The sequence below is a fragment of the Catharus ustulatus genome, chromosome 11 (assembly GCF_009819885.2).
Source record: "Catharus ustulatus isolate bCatUst1 chromosome 11, bCatUst1.pri.v2, whole genome shotgun sequence".
NCBI classification, from domain to species: domain Eukaryota; kingdom Metazoa; phylum Chordata; class Aves; order Passeriformes; family Turdidae; genus Catharus; species Catharus ustulatus.
The window spans coordinates 21,370,525-21,392,096 of record NC_046231.1 but is presented as its reverse complement, the minus strand read 5'-3'; the positions used below and the strand labels follow the sequence as shown (position 1 = coordinate 21,392,096).

The window sequence follows — 21,572 nt, the reverse complement described above, 5'->3', positions numbered from 1 at the left end:
CACCCGCCGCCGCCGCTGTGCGCCCGCCCCGGCCCGTGCGGCCCTTTATACCGCGCACCGGCACCGCCCGCAGCCCCCGGGGGCTCCGCCCGGCACCGCCGGCACCGCCGGCACCGCCCCCGGCACCAGTGACACCGGCACCGGCTCCAGCTTCGCCCTCAACCCCCGGGAACCCGCTCCGCACCGGCAGTACCTGGCACCGGCCCCAGCCCCGCACTGCGGGAGTGATGACCGGCACGGCAGCCCCGGAGGCACCGGCATCAGCGGCACCAGCGCTGCACCGGCACTGGCACCATCACAGGCATGACGGCACAGCCGCTATACCGGCAGCACCGGCAGCACCGGCAGCGGCTCTGGTGCTGCACCGGAACCGGTGCATCATCACCCGGCACCGGCATCAGGCACCGCGGGCACCGGCGGAGCCACGGGGCAGCGAACGGCCACTCCAATCCCCCTGGACCGCTCCTGGGGCCCCTCTCATGACACCCACGTGTCACCTCCCTGTGTCACCGTGTCCCCCCGCGCTGCATGAGCCACCCGTGTCACTCTGTCCCCTTGGCCGGTGAGTGCCGGGGCAGGACCAGGGTCATCCCGGGGACAGCAGCGCTTTGTCCCTGTGCCGGCCGGGTGGCAGGGGACAACCAGCTCCTGGAGGGGCCATTCTGAGTCTGCAGGAGGCACAGCCTCGACTCGGGACTCAAATTTAGCACTTTTGGGTTTCTCACCCCAATCGTGTCCTGCTGTGCTGGGAGCTGGATGCGAGGAAATGCCGGGATTGGGCCCGGAGACTCCAAGCACCAGGAGCTGGAAAGGGGATCCCTGCAGCAGGAGCACCCGGTACAGGGGAATCCCCCGCACTGACACCCCTGGCACTGTGGTGACATTGTCTGGGAGCTTCCCCAGAGCTTGGAGTGAGTGGTGAAGAGCTGATGAGCCCACGGGTGGGACAGGGACATGCTGGGACCCTCGGCACCACCAGCAGGGCTCCCACACAGCCACGGTGGGGCTGAAACCCTGCACAGTGGGGCCAGACTGGCACGGTTGTGCCTGTGTCACCGCCACAGGGGACAGGGGACAGGGGCAGTGTGTCTGCAGCCCTCCCTGTGCCCTCATCAGAGACCCCTCGCTTTTTGCTGTGCCTGTTGCTGCTCCAGGTAGAAACCAAATTCCTGCCCACCTCTGGCCCAGCTGTGCCTTGCTCCCAGAGGCAGGACAGCCAGACGCATTCCTGCTCCTGGAGGCAGGATGGCTGGACAGTGCTCAGCCAGTGCATGAAATCAAGAGACTCCTCATTCCAAATTCCTTCTCTGCCACGCACAGCAGGCCCTGGACAGGCACAGCTGGTACAGGAGCATCTTGGTGTGTGCCTGTGGTCCAAAATCAGCACCAGGAGTGATGAGAAGTCCTTGGCCATCCACTCTTGGGTGAGGAGAATGAGCTCCCACTGCTTGTGCACTCACAGCAAGATATGGCAGGGTGGGGACATGGCCAGGACTCCCAACCTTGCAGGGAAGGGGGGTGCCAGACCCCTGACCCATCTGGCAGGACTCAGGGCAGCTGGGAAATGGTCAAATGGGCCTCTAGGGCTGTGCACGGTGGGGCTGGGCTGCCCAGTGCCAGGGGAGTGAGGGGGGCACCCAGCTGGGTCCCTGAGGACTCTGCTCCCCCCACACTGTGGGTGTGCAGCAGCTCCCAGTGCAGGAATGGGGCCCAGGGTGCTGCAGCACTCCTGCCTGTTGGGAGGAGGTGACTCTGATGTTGGGGTATCCCTGAGCACACGGTGGTGAGTGGTGGCTTCAGCCAGGTGCCCTGTAGGGTCTCTCAGCCCCTCCTCAGCACAGAGGGGCTTTTGGTGCCACATCCTCAGACCCTGTGGTAAAGGAGCCCTCAGACCCTTCAGCATCCTTGTGCCAAAGAGGGGCCACGGAATTCCACTCTGGGGATGCAGACAGCACCGCCCCCCTCCCTCCTGACTCCCCTCGGTGACAAACACAGATTTGGTGCTGCCTAGCCAAAGGGAGCCTGAAGCAGTGGCCCTGCCAGCTGAGCTGGGCTCACCCTGGGGGTGATGCCCACCCTTCCACAGGACACAGGGTTTGGGACAAGACCATGATGGCACTCACAAGCTTCATGTGGCTCACAGACATCACGGACACAGGGCTGAACACGTCTCTGTTTAATCCCACACCTCGTCCCAGCGAGGTTCCCCCCAGTTTGACACTGCCAGCAGTGTCCTGGAGGGCACAGTGAGCTCTTCCCTTGGGAACCCACCAGCCCTGACCCCAGAGCAGGAACAGTTCATTTCCATGGGCTCAGCCCCGCTATGGCAGCACCACGATCTTCTTCTCCAGCGTCTGTGGGGGGAACAGGACCCTCCTCACGGCGGTGTCCAGCTCCTCCAGCGCCAGCTGCGCGTGCAGCACCGCGGCGGCGTCGCGCTCGGCCGTCACCACGTGCTTCAGCAGGCGGTACAGGTCCCGCAGCACGTCCTGCAGCACCTGGGCACGGCGGGCAGGGGCAGCGTCAGCACCGCCGAGCCTCGAGGCCAGGCAGGAGCGGGGCTGCCCCTTCCCCCGGTGCTGCCATCACGGCACCGCCACCGCAGCCTCGACCCCCGTGACTCAGTTTCCCCGCAGCACATTGTGGTGATCCTTCAGCACGGGGGCAGCAGGGCATGCCGGGATCCCGGCTGCGGGGATTCCCGTGGGGAATTGGCTGTTTCCTCCACGGGAGCTGAGTCCCAACACGCTTGTTACTGGGAACTGCGGAGGGAGGCCACAGTGGTGGAAAGACTGGGCATTTCCAAGTCAAATCAGCGATGAACAACAACTCCCACAGCTCTCAACAGCTGGCACTGCCCCCAGCATGGTGTAGCACTGCCCATGGCACAGCCCAGCAGCTCAGAGAACACCCTCACAAAGCCCCCTTTCCCCAGGGTCTGTTGAGGGAACCCTTTAGTGGGAGTTTGCCAAACTGGGCATCTCAGTCCCTTGGGACTTGCCCTGGGAGCTGCTTGGGAATGAGCCCTGCAGCCCCTACAGAGAAGGGGCTCTCCCCCACGGGAGCCCCTTGGGGCTGCCCCTGCCCCAGGGACAAGCAGGGGGTGACCCACCTCAGTGACTTTGTCACTCAGCCCCCGTAGCAGCACCACCACCACGTGCACAGCGGCTCTTCGCACTTCAGCCTCGGGGTCTGTCCGAGCTATGGCCGTCACACAGCCGGTGACCTGTGGGGACAGGGCAGGGGGGCATCATCAAGGACTGAGAGAAGCAGGGGATCCCATTGGAGCAGTCCCAGGAATGAGGATGGGACTCCCATGCCCTGTGGGGCGCAGGCTCCAAGCAGCTCCCATCCACATGGATGCCTCAGGAAGCTGTGTAACAGTCTGTATGAAAATCAGGCAGAGCCAAAGGAATCTAATTAAACCCCGGCAGTGACAGCCGGGAGAATTAGCAGAGCTCGCACCTTCCCAAAATAGCAGCGTGTGGCTCACTGGCATCACATCAACTGCCGGGATCCACGGTGCCGAGCGGGAAGCGAGGGGAGCAGCCCGAGTGCCAAATCCAGGATGTCTCGCTCCAGGAGCACCGGGGGGTGAAGCTCTGGCTCCAGTGGGACACAGACCCATCAGCTCCAGGGCTCCTGGGAGTCAGGCTCACCCCACTGGGATCTCCCAGCAGCTCCCAAAGCTCTATCTCACCCACAGCCTGCGGCCGGGGCGGGCGAGGGCCAGCTCCGTGATACTGATGATACTGATAATGATAATTAAGATAACGGGAGGGTAACAAGGTGTCATTAAGAGGGAGGTGTCTTTGGCAGGCACCACTTGTGCCCCCAGGTCTCCTCTGGCAGTGGCTGCCATGGGTGGAGAAGCACCCAAAAATCAGGGCTAGAACCTCCCTAGTGTTTGCTTCAGGCCCCATGACTTTTACACTCCACACTATCAGCAATTATCACTCATGTCCTTCATGGAAATGTCCCGTTTCTATATGGAAATGTCTCATTTCCATGTCCCCAGCAGCCCAACCAGGTGCTAATAAATGCGCTCGTTAAGGAGAGGCCCCAGCTCCCCAGGCAGGGTCAGGGAAAGATGGAGCCGGTACCTCCTGGATGATGGATCCCAGCTGGAAGCCGAGGTGCTGGCAGAGCTCGCCCAGGTTGGAGAGGCTGCTGGCCCTCAGGGCACTGTCAGGATCCCGGGCACCCCGCAGGAAAGCTCGGATCAGTGGCTCCCGGTGCTGGAACACCATGTCCCCTGCAAGGGAGAGCAGAGCCCTGTCACTGCCATGGAAAGGCCCCGCTCTTCCTGCCAAAGCCCTGGCTCCTTTGGGAACAGATGGGTTGGGTATCTGCCCTGCAACACCACTGAACAGCTGGATGCAACATCTGGAGCATGGCTTGTGCCCCTCAGCCCAAACCCCTGGCACAGACCTTGGGGCTCTGGCACATTCCAGTCCTCCCCTGGGATCACTCATGGTCCTGCAAACACACCAAGTGTGAATCTCAAATTCCCACTTCATCCAGACCCAATCCCCTGCCCCAATTAACACACAGAGGTGCTGTGGATGTGTGAGCTGTTAATGAGAGCTCAGGCCCGTGTTCAGCATCCACAACTATCCCAGGAGTGTGGTCATCCCACAGGAGCTGAGCAGTGTGGACACAGTGTGGACACACCTCCCATCAGACAGGGCCTTGAGGGGTGGAAAGAAAGCTCCAGAAGGCCAGCTGGCCTGTGAGTCCTGTGTTTGTCCAGCTCCCTCAGGCTGTGGAAGCTCCTCGGACAGGCTGGGTGTCCTGCAGCAGATGGAGGCAGTGGGATGGATGCCTTGAGATGGCCCAGGGTGTGGAGATGAATGATCCTGGTGGGCAATGGAAGGTCCCCATCATCCTGCATGTGGGGGCTCAGGGCTGGGGACTGGCACAGGGTGGGGGAGCACAGGGAAGTGCTGTGATGCCAAGGACTTGCTGAAAATCTATCATGCTCTGCCTGCATCCCAGGACTTGGAGTTACAGCAGTATGAGCAGCGCAGGGTGATCTCAGTGGGATCCTCTCCAAAGCCAGCAGTGCACCAGCCTCTGTGCCAGATGACTACAGAAGGAGTGTGCAACACTTCCTTTTCACTCCTAGATCAGGAAAGCTGCTCCAGTGGGACAGAAAACAGGGATGGGCACAGGGCATGACAGTCTCTTGGCAGAGCAGGAGAGCTCAGAATCACAGAGAGCTGTGGAGCCATCCTGGAGGTGCTGGGTAAATTCTCACTCTCAGATGTTGAAGCTTTGCAACAGAAACAACTCGGTGCAATTTGTTCTATAAATATGCCGGCGAGCCGGGACGCGCTGGAGCAGCTGCCCGCGGCAGCGGCACCACAGCGAGCGGGGAGAGCGTGCTGGAGAACGTGCCACCATCCCCAGGGCAGCTGGGAATCCTGCTGCCACCACCCCCAGGGCAGCTGCCAGGGCAAACCTGCACCAGGCCAGGCACACAGACATCGCCCGGGGAGGTCTGGGACCGAGGGGCTCCGAGCTGATCGCTGGAGCCCCACAGGACACAGCGGGATGCCCTGTCCCCATCCCAGCAGCGAGGACAGATGGTGCCACAGCCTGGAACTGATGGGATGGCACAGCTGGCAGAGCCCAGGGATGCCACTGGTGGCACAGGGCATAGGAGAGTCACAGTCCTGGGGTTCAGGGGGTCCTGGCTCTTCAGGGGCATCCCCAGACAGGCACACAGCTCCCACCTGGTGACCAGGGCCCTCTGCCTGGCTGCCCCAGCACTGAGGACACTGGCTGCCACCTCCCTGGCCGTGTACAGCTCCAGCTGTGTGCCCCCGCTGGCCAGGCCTCCTCCACAGAGTCAGACAAGGCATTTTAGGACATGTCCCAACAGCAGATGCCGGAAAGGCCTCATCCAGCTTGTACCTCTCAGCCCGGCGTGTCCGGGCGCTTCCCGGCAGTCTCCAAGCCCGGTGCTGCCAACCGAGGGGATGGTGGGCTGCTGGCAGGACCTGTCATCCTGTTCCTCTCCTGGCAAACCCCAGCTTCACTTCAGCTTTTGGACCCTTCCCACCTTCTGACAACAGAAGACCCCTGTGGGCTCTCCCCCTGGTAATGGTGAGGCCGAGCAGTGCTGTGGCTGCTGGCAGTGGGCAGTGCCATGCCCACGGTGTGGACTCACCCAGTGCCCGGGTGACACGCATCAGCACCTCGCCCAGCTTCATCCTGGTGACAGCGGCCATGGCATCCTCTGTGCCCTGTGCTGGGCACTCGTACTGTGCCAGCAGAACGGGCAGAATCCGCTCTGGATACTCACTGGAGAGCAGGGCAATGCCTGGAGGGGAGAAAAACTAGAAAATCAGTAATTTAGCAGTTGGTAGTTTAGCTCGATGCTGCTGGGTGATGCCCTTTGACCCAGTGGGGACTTGCTGCACTGAGGGCAGCTGAGCACTGCAGCCAATGCTTGGGCACAGAGTCTGGTCACTGCTGCCAGCTCTTGGCCATCAGCACATGGTGCCAGCATGTCAATGTCCCTGCCAGATTTGCCTGGCCCAGACTGGGAACAGGAACCAGTGCATGCTGCGTGTTGCTGCATCTCCCTGATGACAGATCAGACCCCAGACACAGATATCAGACTCTTCTCCAGCTCCAAAGCCCTCTCTTGAACACACTCCACTCCCTCAATGACTATCTTGTCATGAGGGGCCCAAACCTGACCCCAGGACTCCAGGTGGGATGTCCTGTCCATAACAACACATCACGAGAGTCTGGCCCCATGAAACCCAACAGTGCCACAACCACTGGCTCAGCCCCAGCCCTGCTGCTGTGACAGGGAGCAAGAGGGATATGGGGATGTGTCTGCCAGCCCTGTGCTTGGCTGGGCACAGCTCAGCACGGCACAGGTGCTGCTGCCATGGGCCGGCTGAGTTAGTGCTGCGAGGAACCGCAGCAGGGTTAATCACTGCCAAACGTGCAGCAGCTGCAGCGGCGCATTAATCACCGGGACGGTTACAGCCTTTGTGCTCCAGCCGCGGGCAAGGACAGACCCGTCCCTCTCAAGACCGTACAGGCAGCGGGAAGCACGGCATCAACTCTTTCCCAGCTGCTGCCAAAGGTTACCAACCCAACGGCAGCGGTGCCAGCATCGCTGTGGGCCAAGGGAATGGCGTGTCTCTTCCATGGAACCCAGGGGACTGTGACCATACACTGTCACACAGGACATGGACGTCACCTGGGTGAAGCACCTGCCTGCAGATCCCACGGGCAGCCCAGCGCTGTGGGGCTGTGCTGAGCATGCTGGAGCAAGCACTGACCTCAGGGTTTCCTGGGAAGGGGTGTGAGTACTCAGGAGTTTCCACCTTGGCAGAGCCCTAAGGGAGCACCAGTGGGTCCCCCGGGTCTTGCTCCTCTGGCAGCCTCAGCTGAACAGAGCCCTCCGTGGGTGCCAGGCTGGGGCTGTGCCCATGCTGTACTGGAACTGCAGCGCCAGCCTGCAGTACAGACTGGGCACAGGGATGGTGACCAGCTCCAGGGAGTAAGAGCAACCAGGAGATGAAGTCTCCAGCTTCAGGAACTCAGCATGGAGCCCACATGTGGCCCCAGGCTTGATGGAACAGCACAAAGCCACAATCTGGGAAGGCAGGAGATGCCAAGCCCTCAGCCTGGCCACAGCTCTCCTGCTCTTCATCCCAGTGCCCAGAGCTCTCACAGCACAAAAGCTTCCCTGACAAAGTGCTGGCATTGCCCCAACAGGCACTGCTCACCTTGGATGGCTGAGAGGTAGACAAAGGCATCCTCATGCTGCACATTTTCCAGAAACACCTGGAAAGAAGGAAAGTGCCATCAGCAGTGACCCTGGGCTGGGCCAGACAGGCCAGAGGGCTCCAACAACCGTGACCACCTCCAGCCTGATGGTACATACAGCACCAGCTCTGCTGGCAGGGGACACAGCAGGGGACAGGGACCAAGGCAAGGGATGGGGACACAGCAGAGCCTGGTACCTGCAGCAGCTTCTCCTGAAGCTGAAGAGCCTCTGGATCCCGCTGGGTGACCAGGCTGGCGAGGTGGCGCAGGGCAGCTGCCCGGCTGGGGGGCTGTGGGTCGTAGGCTGACAGCAGCAGCTCCTGGAGCCCAGCTGGGGCCAGGCTGTCGGCACATGGGGCTGGAGACACTCCGGAGGCACTGGGCTCATGGCACGTGCTCTGCCCTTTGCTCCTCTCGCTGTGAGCCGAGGGGCTGTGTCCGTGTCCGTGCCGCGGCGATGGGGGGCTGGGGGCTGTGCCAGGGGGGCCAGCAGGGCTCTGTGCTGCCATGCCAGGCTTCCTGCCCAGCACACTGTCAGCAGCAGCACCCACCGTGCCGGGGGAGCAGGCGCCGTGGGTGCAGATGGCGATGCGCAGGTCCGAGGCCAGCTCCTGGGTCAGGGGGTCGGGGTAGGTGCGGGACAGCTCCTCCAGCAACGGCACCAGCCGCTTCAGCACCTCAAAATCGCTGGATTTGAGCTGTGGAGGGAGGAGAGCAGCGCTGGCACAAACAGAACGAGGGTTCACTCCCTGGGATGCTCCCAGGAGGGTGGGCATGGGGGTGAGGAGCCCCAGAACCCCATCCCCAGCTGCTGGGCACCACGAGCTCCTCTCAGCCCAGCGCCAATCCCAGCCCTGGCAGCAGCCACAAGAGAAGGTGGGAGGCACATGAACCTGAAGAACAACAGTGTCACGGTATGGGGGCCAAGCCAAGGACATCCCTCCCACCAGCACTGTGCCAGGCTTGCCATCAGTCCTGCCTGGAATGACGCTCCCAGCACAGCAGCCATGACCTGTCCTGAGCTGGAGAAGCTCTGCCCAGTTAACCTGGATTTAACTGCTAAAATCTGGGAAGTGAGGCCTGAAAAAGGGTGCTTTAGCAGAGATTTTGGACGATTGCATAAAACCTCTCGCCTGCTGAAACCCAAGCAGTTTTGCAGCTGCTTCCAAAACCTTTCACATTCCATTTTCCAAATTATGTCACTCCCATTAACACAAAAGCAGGAGCAGGAGCTTGCCTGGGAGGGGCCCATTGCAGCCACCAAAGGCTTTAACTTCTCTTCAACTACAGTTGTTAGAAAATTTAGCAACAAGACAATAAATGATCTTTTTCTGTTAACAGCTGGATTTTCCTTAGGGCAAATCCAGGGATGAAGCAACCCCAGCAGCTCAGTGATGGCAGCATATTAATGGATGTGCCACTGCTCCCCATGGCAGCTCCACTGAGTGACACAGAGCTCATATATATATATAGGTATTACAAGGTACCTGAGAGATATAAATAACAATATAAATATGTATAAAATGTAAATATAAAAATATAAGGGGACTTTCAAGGGTACAGCCCACATGGGAAGTTCACAATGCTCCACAGCCACAGTCTGTGACCATGTGGGGATGCAGAGGGTGCAGTGCTGGTATTTAAAGATGCTGTGGGTGCACTGCTCTGTCAGTGCCTTTTTGGGAGAGATTATAAATTAGTTAATTGGGCTCTTAGGGGTGCCCTGCTCAGACTGAATCCTTGGGCAGAACCTTGGCACTGCCCCAAAGAAAAAAAAATAAAAATCTTTATATATCTATTTAGAGGCTGCAACCGAGCAGGGACCCCAAGCCAGGCACCCAGCTGTGCCACAGCACCTCAGCTGGGCATGGCAGTGCTCAGCCCCCCACCCCACACCCACCAAGGCCCTGGCCTCACCCCTCACCTGGACGGCCCCGCCGAGCACGGCGGCCACGAGCCCCATGGCCATGGCGAGCGTCTGCGCCTCGGCCGCCGCGCCGGGGCCCTGAGCAGGGTGGGCACAGGCCCGGTGCAGCACGGCCGCCAGGAACTCCTGCACCTGCCAAGGGAACAGCCATCAGGAGCAGAGACACCCCAGAACACCTCCCCTGCAGCTCCTGCTGCCTCTGTGCCCAGCTGAGTGTCCCCATCCCACGCAGTTCTCCAGCACAATTCCAACAAAGCCAAGGAGTGTTCCAAAAACGCTCTCAGGGATGCACAGGGTGGGATTGTTGGGGTGTCTGTGCAGGGCCAGGAGTTAGACTCAACAATCCCTGTGGGTCCCTTCTAATTCTGTGAAACCCTTCCCATTTTCCTCCTGTTGCTGCTACCCCAACCCCAGTGTGGGCTCAGCCAAGTCACGTCCACAACTGGGACGAGGGGATGGTTAAACTGGTGGGGTCTCTCAGCAGCAGGGGCTGGAGGAACAGAGGGATCCCAGCTCCATCTCTGCCTCCTGCCTGGCTCCACCACGGGATGGAAGCTGGGAAGGCAACTGGGATAGTCCCAAAGGGAAGGCCAAGGTGGGTCTGTATGGAATAGCCAGAGGTGAAGGCTTGGAAATTCCAGAGCCAAGGAGGTCCAGTCCCTGTCCACAATTCTCCATAGCAGCCTCCCCCTAATCTTGCACAGCTGATACTCCAGCTGGGCCATTTCCTGTGTTCTCACTTATTTTGTTATTTTTCCCACAATATTTTTATTCCACATGTAACAATCCTGCCTGGTTGGCATTGGCCTTCTCCATGCTTGGCACCAACACCTTTGATCCCACAGGTTTTCTGCCTTCCTAACAGATCTTGAAATTAGGGAGTTGATATTTTCCATGCCTTATCCTCTCCTAGACAAGCCTGGGATGGGTTTGGATCAGGGTCATTGCTACCTAACAGGTCTGCTGCGAAGGAGGAGGAACTATTGTGTTCCTATTTCAGAAAACAAAGTAAGAGGGCAACAAGGTCCTATTGCACCAAATTCCAGACTTCCACCCCCAGGGCACTGGGTGCAGGCACGATTTCCTCCTCAGCTGCCAGATTCCTTAAGCACATCCCTTAAGCAAGGAGGGAGGCTGTGCAAAAAGCCTTTGGAAAAGGCTGCATAAAAGGCTCAGGTACCTGCTGGGATAATTATTCCAGAGAAGAAATTCCATCAAATAGCAAGTAAGTTAAAAAAATTGGAATATTTGCTCTCACAACACAGTGACACACAAGCTGGAGGGGTTGAAGCTATATTTAAGATACAAAAAAAGGAAAATTGTAAATAACTAACAGTAGATTGCAACCAAGAAAAATGAAAACTTAAAAAAATAATCTGGGAAAAAAAATTTAAGTGGGAGGGAAAAAATGAAAAATAAAACACTGGGGCACAGTTGTGTCTCAGGCAGGAGGAGAGAATCCTTGGTGCAGTGAGGAAATCAAGCTGACCTTGGTGATGGAGGAGAATATGTAAATAAAATAAATGTGCAGCTGGGGGGGCCACAGAAGCTGCTGCTCCTGGGCTCTGGCTTTGGAAGGATGGATCCCACTTGCTCCCACCCCATTAGGGCCCCCCAAATGCCCCAGGGAACCCCACACTGCAGAACCTGCTCAAAGCCTGTCCCTGTCCCAGCCTGGGGCCTCCCTGAAACACAACCCCAGGCAGGAGGATAATGGATTTTTTGTCTGGATTTCTTTGGTGGTGGGGTTTTATCCCAGACTCCTGGCTGGACCCTGAAACCTGGCAGAACCCTTCCCATTTCCCAGCCTGGCTCTGCAGCGCCGGCGGGCGGGTGTGATGGGGAGGCAGGTGGGGACAAAGCGCCCCTGGCTGTGTCCCCTCTGCTGCTGAGCACACAAAGGCTCCTTTGTCCCAAAGGAAACGTGAGGAAACCTGCCTGAGCACGGGGAGCTGGCATGGCTGGGGCACTGGGGGAAAAACTGCAATAAAACACAGGATGAGGAAGTTAAAAGCCACCGGATCTGCAGGGGATCTGCAGGTGATCCAGAAGGGAATGCCATGCTGCCCTTGGTGTCCTTCCTGACTGGCACAGCTGACCCCACCCAGGGCAGGCTCAGGGAGAAAGATCTTAATAATCCTATTTGGGATCAGGGTCAAAGGGCCCCAGTGGTCTTCGAAATTACAATATTTAATGTATTTGGCACTGCCTATTCATGAGTGCAGGAGCACAGTTATGCCAACCAAGTTGCTCCCATCCAACATGGCCTTGGGCACTTCCAGGGATGGCACAGCCACAGCTTCTCTGGGCACCCTGTGCCAGGGCCTCACCACCCTCACAGCGAGGAATTTTCTCATTGTATCCCTTCTAACCCTGCCCTCTGTCAGGGGGAAGCCATTCCCCGTGTCCTGTCACCCCAGGCCCTTGTACAGAATCCCTCTCCAGCTCCCTTGGAGCTCCTTTAGGCACTGGAAGTCTCTAAAGGTGACTCTGGACCCTTCTCTTCCCCAGGATGGGCAATCCCAGCTCCTTCAGCCTTTGCTCCTGGAAGAGTTCAGTGGATCCCCCTGGGTTTTGCCACGACCAACCTGCACAATGTCAGTGAACACGGTGTCGGAGACGCCCTGGCACAGCGCGGCCACCAGCTGCAGGACCAGCAGCTTCCTCCCCTGCCTGGCCTGGGACTGCTCCAGCTCCAGCAAACTCCCTGCAGGCTCCACAGCTGGGTTTGGAGCTGCCTCATCCTCCGCAGCGACCTGAGTCAGCTCCTGGCGGGAAGGGAGCGCAGGGCACGGAGAGGCAGTGGTTAAACTCTGGGAACCAGTGCAGGAATGCCAGATGACTCCTCACCTTCCAGCTGGCAGATGAAGGTTTCTGAGAGCTGTCCACAGCTCCTGGGTGTCCCATCCCTATCCCCTCCTGTGCCTATGGGCTGGGGCACAAAATCCCAGTCCAATCCAGGCCTGGAGGGAACCGTGGGGGGCTCCAAGTGAGATCAAAGGGAGCAGGTATGGGGCCCCTCTTCTACAGCCAAGGAAGCAACAGGGATTATTCCCAGCCTCCAACACACTTCAGACATGCTCCTGTTGTTAAAACAGCCCAGGGGGAGGATGAGGGTTAACCCCTTCAGGGACAGGGCTGCTCCCATTCCTTGGCTTCCCAGCACACAGGGCTGCTCCAGCACATGCCATACCCCAGGAGACACACGGGATGATTCCTCTTTTGCCTTCTGCTTGTCCAGGGAGCCCCTTCCCACAGGTATGTCCCAACAGGGACTGGCTGCCCTCACCTTCAAGCAGTGGATGAAGAAGTCTCCAGCCAGACCACTCTTCTGGCAGTGGGACAGGAGCTCTACCAAACTCTCCACATGGCACTGCTCCAAGGAGATCTTCTGGTACAGGGCCTCATCTTCATCACTGGAACAGGTCACTGCATCACCAACACACACACACCCAGAACCCCCTGACCCCCAGACTCCAGGGTATGGTGAAATCCCAGTCTGCATTTCCTTGGAAGCCTTCCTTCCCAGCAATTCCCAGCAGAGCCTGGAGGCAGCTGAGCCAAACATTGCCCAGGTCATTTGGGCTCTGCTTATTAACTAACCTGCGCTCATTAACAGAAACCATGAGCCCAAAACATACATTTAATCCAGCCCATAAATAACAGGATTAGTGCTGGCTAAGTTAGGCAGTGGTCAGAGCCGTGGCAGCAAGGGCATGGGCAGAGCCAGGGCCAGTATGGAACAAGTTTAAAGTAGCCCCAGTTTAAGCAAGGCAGAGCTGCTGCTAATTCTGGCCTTCCAGTACCTAAAGAGAGTTTATAAAAAGGCTGGAAAAGGACTTGAACAAGGATGTGGAGTGACAGGACAAGGGGTGACGGCTTCCCCCTGACCAAAGGTGGGTTGGATGGGATAAAGGGAAGGAATTCTTCCCTGTTAGGGTGGGAGGCCCTGGCACAGGGTGCCCAGAGAAGCTGTGGCTACCCCATCCTTGGAAGTGCCCAAGGCCAGCTTATATGGGACTTGGAGCAACCTGGGACAGTGGAAGGTGTCCCTGCTCATGGCAGAGGGTGGAACTTCAGAGCTTTAAGGTCTTTTCCAACCCAAACCAGCCTGTAATTCTAACTCAGGGAATAGCTTGAAAAGAAGCCAAACCAAATGTACTTGTGGGGATTTTGCTGCAGGTACTCCCAGCTCCCAGCACACCCCTGGGTACAGCTGTGTCTCTGCCTGCCCCACAGTGCTGCCCTGGGCCCTCGTGCCAGCCCACACCCCCTCTCTTTAAACCCAGCCTCCGGCTGCTGGACATTCCAGCCTGAGTGGCTGGAGACTAAAGGCTGCAGTTAATTCCCAGCATGATCAGCTTTGCCTCTACCTAGAGACCATCTGCCCTCACCAGAGGAGCTCCGTGGCTGCTCCACGATGCTGGCACTGCCACAGTCTGTGCTGACTGTGCCACCAGTGCCCGAGGGACTCTGCTCACTGTGACACCAGAAAGGCTCGGGCTGCAGGTTGGAAGCTGAATTTGGGGGTGTTGAGATTGGAAATGCACATCCCATCCCCAGACACTGGGCTGGCAGGGCTCAGGAGTCAGGAAAAGCAGGCAGGGAGTGCACACAACACGCAGGTGGAGGGTGATGCTTTTTGGGGCTGGAAGTCAGAGCTCTGCACCATGTCCAGGGAACCTGGGGGCTCTGTTGGCTTTGTGGGCTGTGTGGAAACATCACCTGCCTGAGCTTGAGGGGATGAGACCCTGTGGGATGGCACTGGCAGCACCCTGCTCGCCCAGGCTCTCTGCCAGGCTTCCATGGAAAGCCCTGGGTGCTGAGTGACCCAGGGGACTGTCCCACAGCACTCACCTGGTGCTTTCCCCCACGATGACGGCAGCACCGCCCTCGCTGCCCACACAGAGCTGGCACTGCGGGTGAAGGGTGGGCACGTGGCTGCTCAGCCCAGCCAGGCCTTCCAGCACAGCCAGGGACTGCTCCCGCTCTGCCTTCTCCAGGAACCACAGCAGGATGTCCTGGCACGGGGAGCTGTCAAGGAGAAAGGAGCCAGTGGTGACACTGCACCTTCCCTGCACACACTTTGAGATGAGGGATGTGACTGGAGTGTTCTGGAGCAGCCATGGGCTCTCCCTGGGATGCTCCAGCTCCTGGCTCTGGCAGCTGAAAGCATTTGTGCCTGTTTCTAAGGGGATCAGCAGCACATCCTCCCCTTCTGGCGTTCCCAGATGGAAGGATTTGGGTTCCTCCACACTTCAGGCTGGCAAGGAAGCACTGTGAACACCCCTGGCACGTCCTGCCTGTGCTTCACACTGAGGTGACAAGGAATGGTGGCAGTGCCAAGGGAGAGCAGGAAGGAGATGGGAGCACTGAGGTGGTATGGGGAGCCCTGCCAAGGAAACAAGCAGGTTAATGAGGTGAAGCAGTCACGCTCGGCTGTGCCAGGGTCTGGAAACCTGAACACTTCCAGGCAGCCCTGAGTTCAGTCATCCCTGCCAGTTCCTTAGCAAAGGAAGGCAGCGACTGCTGGCCCAGCAGCACCGTGAACTTGGCACGTTCCACCAACTTGTCACGGCACTCACTGCTCTCTGAAGTGATTAACAAGGCCTTTAGTAACAGCACAGCCCGTGTCTACACACACCTTTTAGGGAAAGCCTCCACATGTCAGGATCACTAGAACACTGTGTAACCCCACCAGAAAAAAAAATTCCCGGAAAAGCCTGGGGGGAGCAAAGAGAGAGCCAGCACCTGGTCACCCCTGTCCCTGCCACGACTGGGATGTGGTGCTTCCCACTGTACACCAGTCATGGTATGGGGGATCATCTGCCAGGAGCCAGGTCCTGATTGTACCAGAGGAGAGCGATCCCACATTGGAGAATGATCCTGTACTTCCAAGAAGCAGCGCTTAAACTGTTTTTCCAGTTTTTATGCTATTTGTACATCACTCCATCCAGTTTCCAGCATCACTACCTCCATCCCTGGACAACCACAATCCCTGCTCTAGGCAGAGCCATCCTGTGCTCCTGAGGGCACGCTCATCTCTACACAGAACATTCTGGCTTCAGGGAAGACAAAAACTAACACGTGAATGGCCTCCTCAGGCAAGGGCTGCCAGTGAGGTTGTGTGCCCTGCCTGTGGTTACTGCCTGCTTGGAATGAGAATGCTTTGGGATGAGAAGATGGATCTCTGCTCCTGCCTGTGCCCTGAGCGTGGCTGTTGGATGTGGGCAGAGCCCAGCAGATGAAACCCCAGCAGAAGCCGAGTACAAATCCTCCCTTACCGTAAGTATGACACATTCTGCTTGGCGAAGGAATAGAGGGAAAAAACCACTCCCAGGACTGACTGTAAGGATCCCAGCAGCAGGCTCGAGCTGTCATTCCCAACCACATACACCTACAGAGAGAAGGGCACAGGGAGGGGAGTCAAACACCTGCGTGGGGTAGAGGCGATCCAGGAACACATTCATGCACAGGGCAGCTCTCAGGGAGGATAGTGGAAGGTTCTCAGCCTCTTCCTTCAGTCTGGAGGCTGTCTTCCCTGATTATGCCACATTCCCTATTAAAACCTGCCTTCAGCACCATCTTTCTCCAAGAATTTGCTTAACCACAGCAGGGCTCCAAGCTACAGGAAGGTTGCAGCCAGCTATTTGGGAAGTCTGCTGCTCAGGAGTAAGGTCCTGCCTTACCCAGGGATGCAACAGGCTCCCTGGAATGAGCCAATCTTCACTGAATTACTGTAAAGCTCCAACACAGAGATCAGTCACCAGCAGGGCAGCTGGGCTAGGGGGTGCTGAGCTGAGGCACTGGGCTGCTCAGGCTCTGGGGGAACTGCAGATTATCTGGGAATGTTGTTGTTGCTCAGAGGGTATTGCAGGGGCTCTGGGGATGTTGTAGAGGCTCTTGGGGGGGTTGTAGGGGCTCGGGAGTGATTGCACAGCCCTGCTCCTCTCCTCCACCTCATTCAGCACCCCCCCAAGAGGCTGAGAAGTGGTCCCCAGGGGCCCTGCCCTGTTCCACTGATGCACACAGACCTGTTTCCCTGTGCTAATCCCCACGGAGCCATTCCTCCTCCCCAGATCCTTGTGTACACAAAGCTTCCCAATGAAGCCCCAAGGATGGTTTCTCACTAAGCATCAAATGACACCTGCCAGACAAGAAACCCCCCCAAACCTGGGGTCCCCTCACTAATCTGGCTGCTGTCAGGCCCCCAGCACTCTGCCACTAAGGAGGGACCCACCCCAACCCCCCCAGCACTGCTCTGGAAGGGAGCAGCCCTCCAGACCGGTCTCTGCCTGCCAGCCAGTTACAACAGATCATTACTGGGAAAACTGACAACAATCCCAGCGTTTAAGAGCTTAGCCTGCCTCGAGGCATGCCAGGAAGCAAGTCACCAGCTTCTGAAATTTGAATTCCTGGACTGGAGATGTCCTTCTGGGCTGGAATGTGCAGCAGGAAGCTGCTGGAGCCTGCAGTGTGGCACTGGGGTTACTGGTGGGATTGGTAGGAAATGGAGTTATGAGGGGAGGTGTCACAAGAGTCACCTCCACAAAAACCCTTCATCCTTCACAGGAAGTACAAGGATGGTCCTCACCAATCCCCCAAATGCCAGAATTATGATCTGTGCTCCAAGGATAGCTTAGAGCTCCTTATAGTACCTAAGGGGGCTCCAAGAGAGCTGGAGAGGACAAGGACAAGGAACAGTAACTTCCAACTGCAAGAGGGTGGGTTAAATGGGATACTGGGAAGGAATCCTTCCCTGTGAGGGTGGTGAGGCCCTGGCACAGACCACATGGAGGCTGGGGAACTCCTGCAGATGAAGACCAGACAACTGAGCATGACTGCAGGAGACACTGGGTTTGAATGGCCCAACACACATTGAACTGCTCAGCATGTTTCAAACCAGCTCTTTCTCTCACCCAAAGCTGACACAATACCTTGAGCATATCTTCCACACAGCTGCCCAGCTCTGCCTCTGGCACCAGCACAGCCCCTGCTGTCAAATCCTCCAGTGCCAGCTCTGAAAGCAAAGGGCAGAGATGTGACCCCCCAAAACAGGCCAGAGCCCCCAGCAGCAGAACTGCCCCACCATTCCCTGCACCCAAAAGCACTTCCACAGTTCCCTTCTCTCCCCATGGGAACATCCCAGCCCTCATTAGCCCTACTAATTGTTCTGCAGTGTTGTAAATCCCCAAGGACACATGGAAATCAACAGAAACCACAGCTCCAAGAGGGATGATTCCCCAGAGAGCTGCTGGTCAGTGTGGGGAACCAATGGCTTCTGTCTGGAAGCCTAGAACAAGGACGTCAGACTGGGAGAGGTTCCCAAGGAGCATGGGGCAGAGCCAAACTGCTCAGCTCCCACACTGCAGTAAATATGGTGTACCCAGACAAACTGACAGGGTCAGCACAGACAGTTGGGCTCCCACACTCCACAGCCTGGCTGCCAGCCTGAGAAAATTCAGATGGAATGACAAAAACCAGTGAGGAGCAAAACCAGACCCTTCCCCAGTCCAGGTACCTGCGGCCTCAGAGCAGCGGCGGAGCGGAGCCAGCAGGGGCTGGAGCAGGTGCTTCTCTGCCAGCTGGGGCTGCTCCCTGGCCATGGTCAGCAGCGTGGTGGTGGCCACACGCTGGAACTGCCGTGCTGCCACTTTGTCCTGGATGTGCAGCAAGTCCAGAATCTGCGAGAAAAAAGAAACAAGGATCAGCATCCCATCACAGGGTGCCTCGCAGCAACCTGGCATGACACTGCACATGTGAGGAACCAGTGTCCTTCCCACTCACACAGGACACCTTTCTGGGCTCAAACCAGGAGCCTGCACCACTCCCAGAGCCAAAGGCTGGAAGCAAGAGCTACACACAGAGCTCTGTGTAGCACAGCGCCAAGTACCTCGTGTGATCAGACAACATCATCCAGTATTTCAATAAAACATGGAAAATTCAAGAGTGGAATGTCCTACTGCCAGGAAAACACGTCCACGTAGTGCTGGCTTGAGCCAGGCCACACTCAAGCAAAAGGAACAGCCCCAGCACTCTCCAAGCTGGGAGCTGGCCCCCCCATTCCCCAGCAGAGGGGAGCAGGGACTTACCTGGGGGCACACCTGTCTGTAGTAGTCCTCGAGGGACAGGCACTGCTGTGGGCAGGCAGCCAGGATCTTCCCAACTGCATCACACTTCCTCCAGTCCAGAGCTGCTGCTTCAGCACCAGCACCACCTACAACAGCAGCAGAAATCCCGGGTTAGCTTAAAAACACGGCCAGCTCTCGATGAAGCCAGGTGTTCCTAGCCAAAAATTGGATTTTGAGCTCTTATTGCTCTTGTTAAACCAAGCATCTTTCAGGAAACACCTGACCTTAAGAACAGAAAGGGGAAAATTGCTGTGCAAGAGCTCTGATAATGGAAAAACTCCTACAGCCAGGTGGGTGAGCCAAGAGGTGGGGAGAGGTTGTGCTTGGATGATTGGAGCTGGCCAGACGAGATTTTGGCACTAAAAACTGTGGGATTCAGCTTGCGGAGAGCAACAGCTTCCCTCCCTGGCAGACATGGAGAGCAGGGGATGGGATGGGCCTCACTGTCCATACAGCTCCCACAGCCCAGTGCTCAGCACAGCTCCCACCACACTGGCACTGGGACAGGCATTCCCAGGACTGATCCCACTCTGGACACACACGAGGTGTAACCCCATTGAGGCACAAACAGGATAAATGGGCTTCAGTGTGGCCCTTGAACACATGTGTATTCCAAATTAGAGCAGTTTGGGAGCTCAGTGCAAAGTCTGTGCGTCACCATGTCACCTCAGCCTGGCACAAGACAGCTGCTACATCCAGCTCTCGTGTCTTTGCTCTTCAGGGTCTCTCATGGGATGAACGGTCTCAAGACACCTCTGAATCTGTGATGCTGGGACCCAGAGTCCCCCACTCACCGTCTGTGCCCTCCAAGACACCCCGAACGACGGCCTGCACCCCGCCAGGCCTCAGCAGCCTCTCGGAGAGCAGGTGCCCGCAGAGCCGCCGCAGCCAGGCCGGAGCTGCCCTGGCACCCGCAGAGCTCTGGAAGGGAGCAAAGGAGCAGGGTAAGGAGTGTATTTGCACACACCTGTGCCAACCCCACCTCTGGGCAAACAGCCCATCCTCTGACAGACAGCACAGGACACAGACCGGCTGTGAATTGCTGCTTCATCCAGCGGCATAAAGCAAATCAGGACCAGTGAGAGAGGTCAGCCCTCAGGCGCTTAGCATGCTGTTCCATCTCTGGAAGTGTCCAAGGCCAGGTTAGATGGGGTTTGAAGCAACCTGGGATAGTGGTTGCCCATGATAGGAGATGGAATGCGATGAACTTCAAATTCCCTTCCAGCACAAGCCATTCTGGGATTCTACGATTCTATTAAGGGCATTACCCCGTGGGGACTTTCCTAAAGCAACACTTAAGAGATTCCCCATCTCCTCCTCCCCAGGAGGCTTTGGAACAGCCCCAAAGAGCAGCAGGTGCCCTGTGTCATCTCCCAGGTGAGAAGGGTGAGGTTCGGCGGAGCAGAGGCTGTGCTTGGCCGGGCACGGTAGATGTGTGTGCCAAGCCAAGGTGGCACGTGCGGAGATGACAGTCCCTGACACACCCACACTCCTCTCCTGCACAGCAGGGCTGGAATGGCACACACCCAGCAGCCTCGCCAGCGCTCCGTGACTGGCTTTTAAGGTGCAAGAACATTTCCAGAAGAGCAGCATCCTCGAAGTGTGGGAACCACGGGGGTACGGACACTGATAGTCCCGTGCCGGGGATGGCCCTGGGTACCTGCTTGGGCTGTCCCTGCAGGACGAGCAGCTCCTGCACCGCCAGCGGCTGATAAACACGGTCCAGGATATCCCTCAGGGCTTCCCGGCACTGCGCTCGCTCCGCTTCCGAAACACCCTGGAACAGAACACACCAGGGCATTGAGAACACTTGGCTGGGCACTGAAGCCGCGGTGCCGGTGCCCTGCAGCCTCTCCGTGCCTCCCGTTCTCTGTGTCACACGGGGCGCGGCGACCAGGACACGGGAGGGACCGCCTGAGGAGCGGGCTGGGGCTCGGCAGGACACCCACACCCCACCGGGGAGCGGGGACAGGGCTGCGAGTGCCGCACGGACCTGGCACAGGGCGGCGGGGCCGTGTCCCAGCACGCAGAGCCCGGACAGGAGCAGACGGAGATGCCGGGCCAGCAGCGGGGCGCCCAGGGCCGGCAGCCGGGCCAGCTCGACCAGCGCGGCCACGGCGGCGAACAGCCGTGCCCCACGGGTGCCGGGCGGTGGTCCCAGCCCCGGGCCCGGCCCGAGCCCCGGCGGCAGGTGCGGCAGCAGCCCCAGCCCCACGGCGGCCCGCAGCGCCCGCCGCACCGCCCGCTCCTGCCCCACGCTCAGCGTGTCGGCGCCGGGCGGCGGCGGCGCCCCGGGGGCGGCGGAGGTGGCGGTGGAGGTGGCGGCGAGCGCGGCCAGGCGGTCCCTGAGGCACAGCAGCAGCGCCAGCAGCCCGCAGGCCGCCGCCCAGCCCGGCTCCGTGCCCGCCACCCCGGCCGCCAGCGCGGGCGCCCGGGACAGCACGGCCGCCCGGAGCTCCCGCAGCGCGGCCCAGCCCGCTGCCCCTGAGAGCCGCTCCTCCAGCGCCGCCGCGTTCCTGCGCAACGTCTCCGGGCACAGGGCGGGCTCCGGGCCGGGCTCGGCAGCGCTGTCGCCATCACTGGGCGGCCCCAGCAGCAGCTCCAGCGCCTCCACCACACGGCCCGGCTCCGGGCCCGCCTGCGCGCCGCCCGCCATGTCGGGACTGCTGTCAGTGAGCGCCGCCATCATGGGCAGGTCAGGCGAAGGGGCGGGACGG

General features: G+C 58.8%; 1 protein-coding gene across 1 annotated transcript; it reads right to left on the bottom strand.

Annotated features, from left to right (window-relative positions):
- Positions 1–2,161: 2,161 nt before the first annotated feature.
- On the bottom strand, positions 2,162–21,550 carry TANGO6 (transport and golgi organization 6 homolog). The gene is made up of 17 exons (XM_033069523.1): positions 20,849–21,550; positions 20,516–20,632; positions 19,650–19,776; positions 18,817–18,941; positions 18,246–18,408; positions 17,662–17,744; positions 16,009–16,121; positions 14,582–14,758; positions 13,014–13,140; positions 12,313–12,492; positions 9,722–9,856; positions 7,995–8,495; positions 7,758–7,815; positions 6,176–6,328; positions 4,104–4,255; positions 3,113–3,226; positions 2,162–2,498 (listed from the first exon to the last, which is right to left on the bottom strand). Exons 1-17 carry the CDS (start codon positions 21,542–21,544, stop codon positions 2,322–2,324), a joined length of 3,198 nt encoding a protein of 1,065 aa, XP_032925414.1. The 5' UTR covers positions 21,545–21,550; the 3' UTR covers positions 2,162–2,321.
- Between the last annotated feature and the right edge of the window lie 22 nt (positions 21,551–21,572).

Bases quoted from the DNA above. Each gene is read 5' to 3' on its own strand.
- TANGO6 (XM_033069523.1), bottom strand. From the start codon at position 21,544: ATGATGGCGGCGCTCACTGACAGCAGTCCCGACATGGCGGGCGGCGCG. The intron at 17,745-18,245 runs GTACCTGGACTG...CTTTGCTTTCAG, and splicing joins CCGCTGCTCTGAGGCCGCAG to AGCTGGCACTGGAGGATTTG. The intron at 14,759-16,008 runs GTAAGGGAGGAT...TCTCCTTGACAG, and splicing joins CAGAATGTGTCATACTTACG to CTCCCCGTGCCAGGACATCC.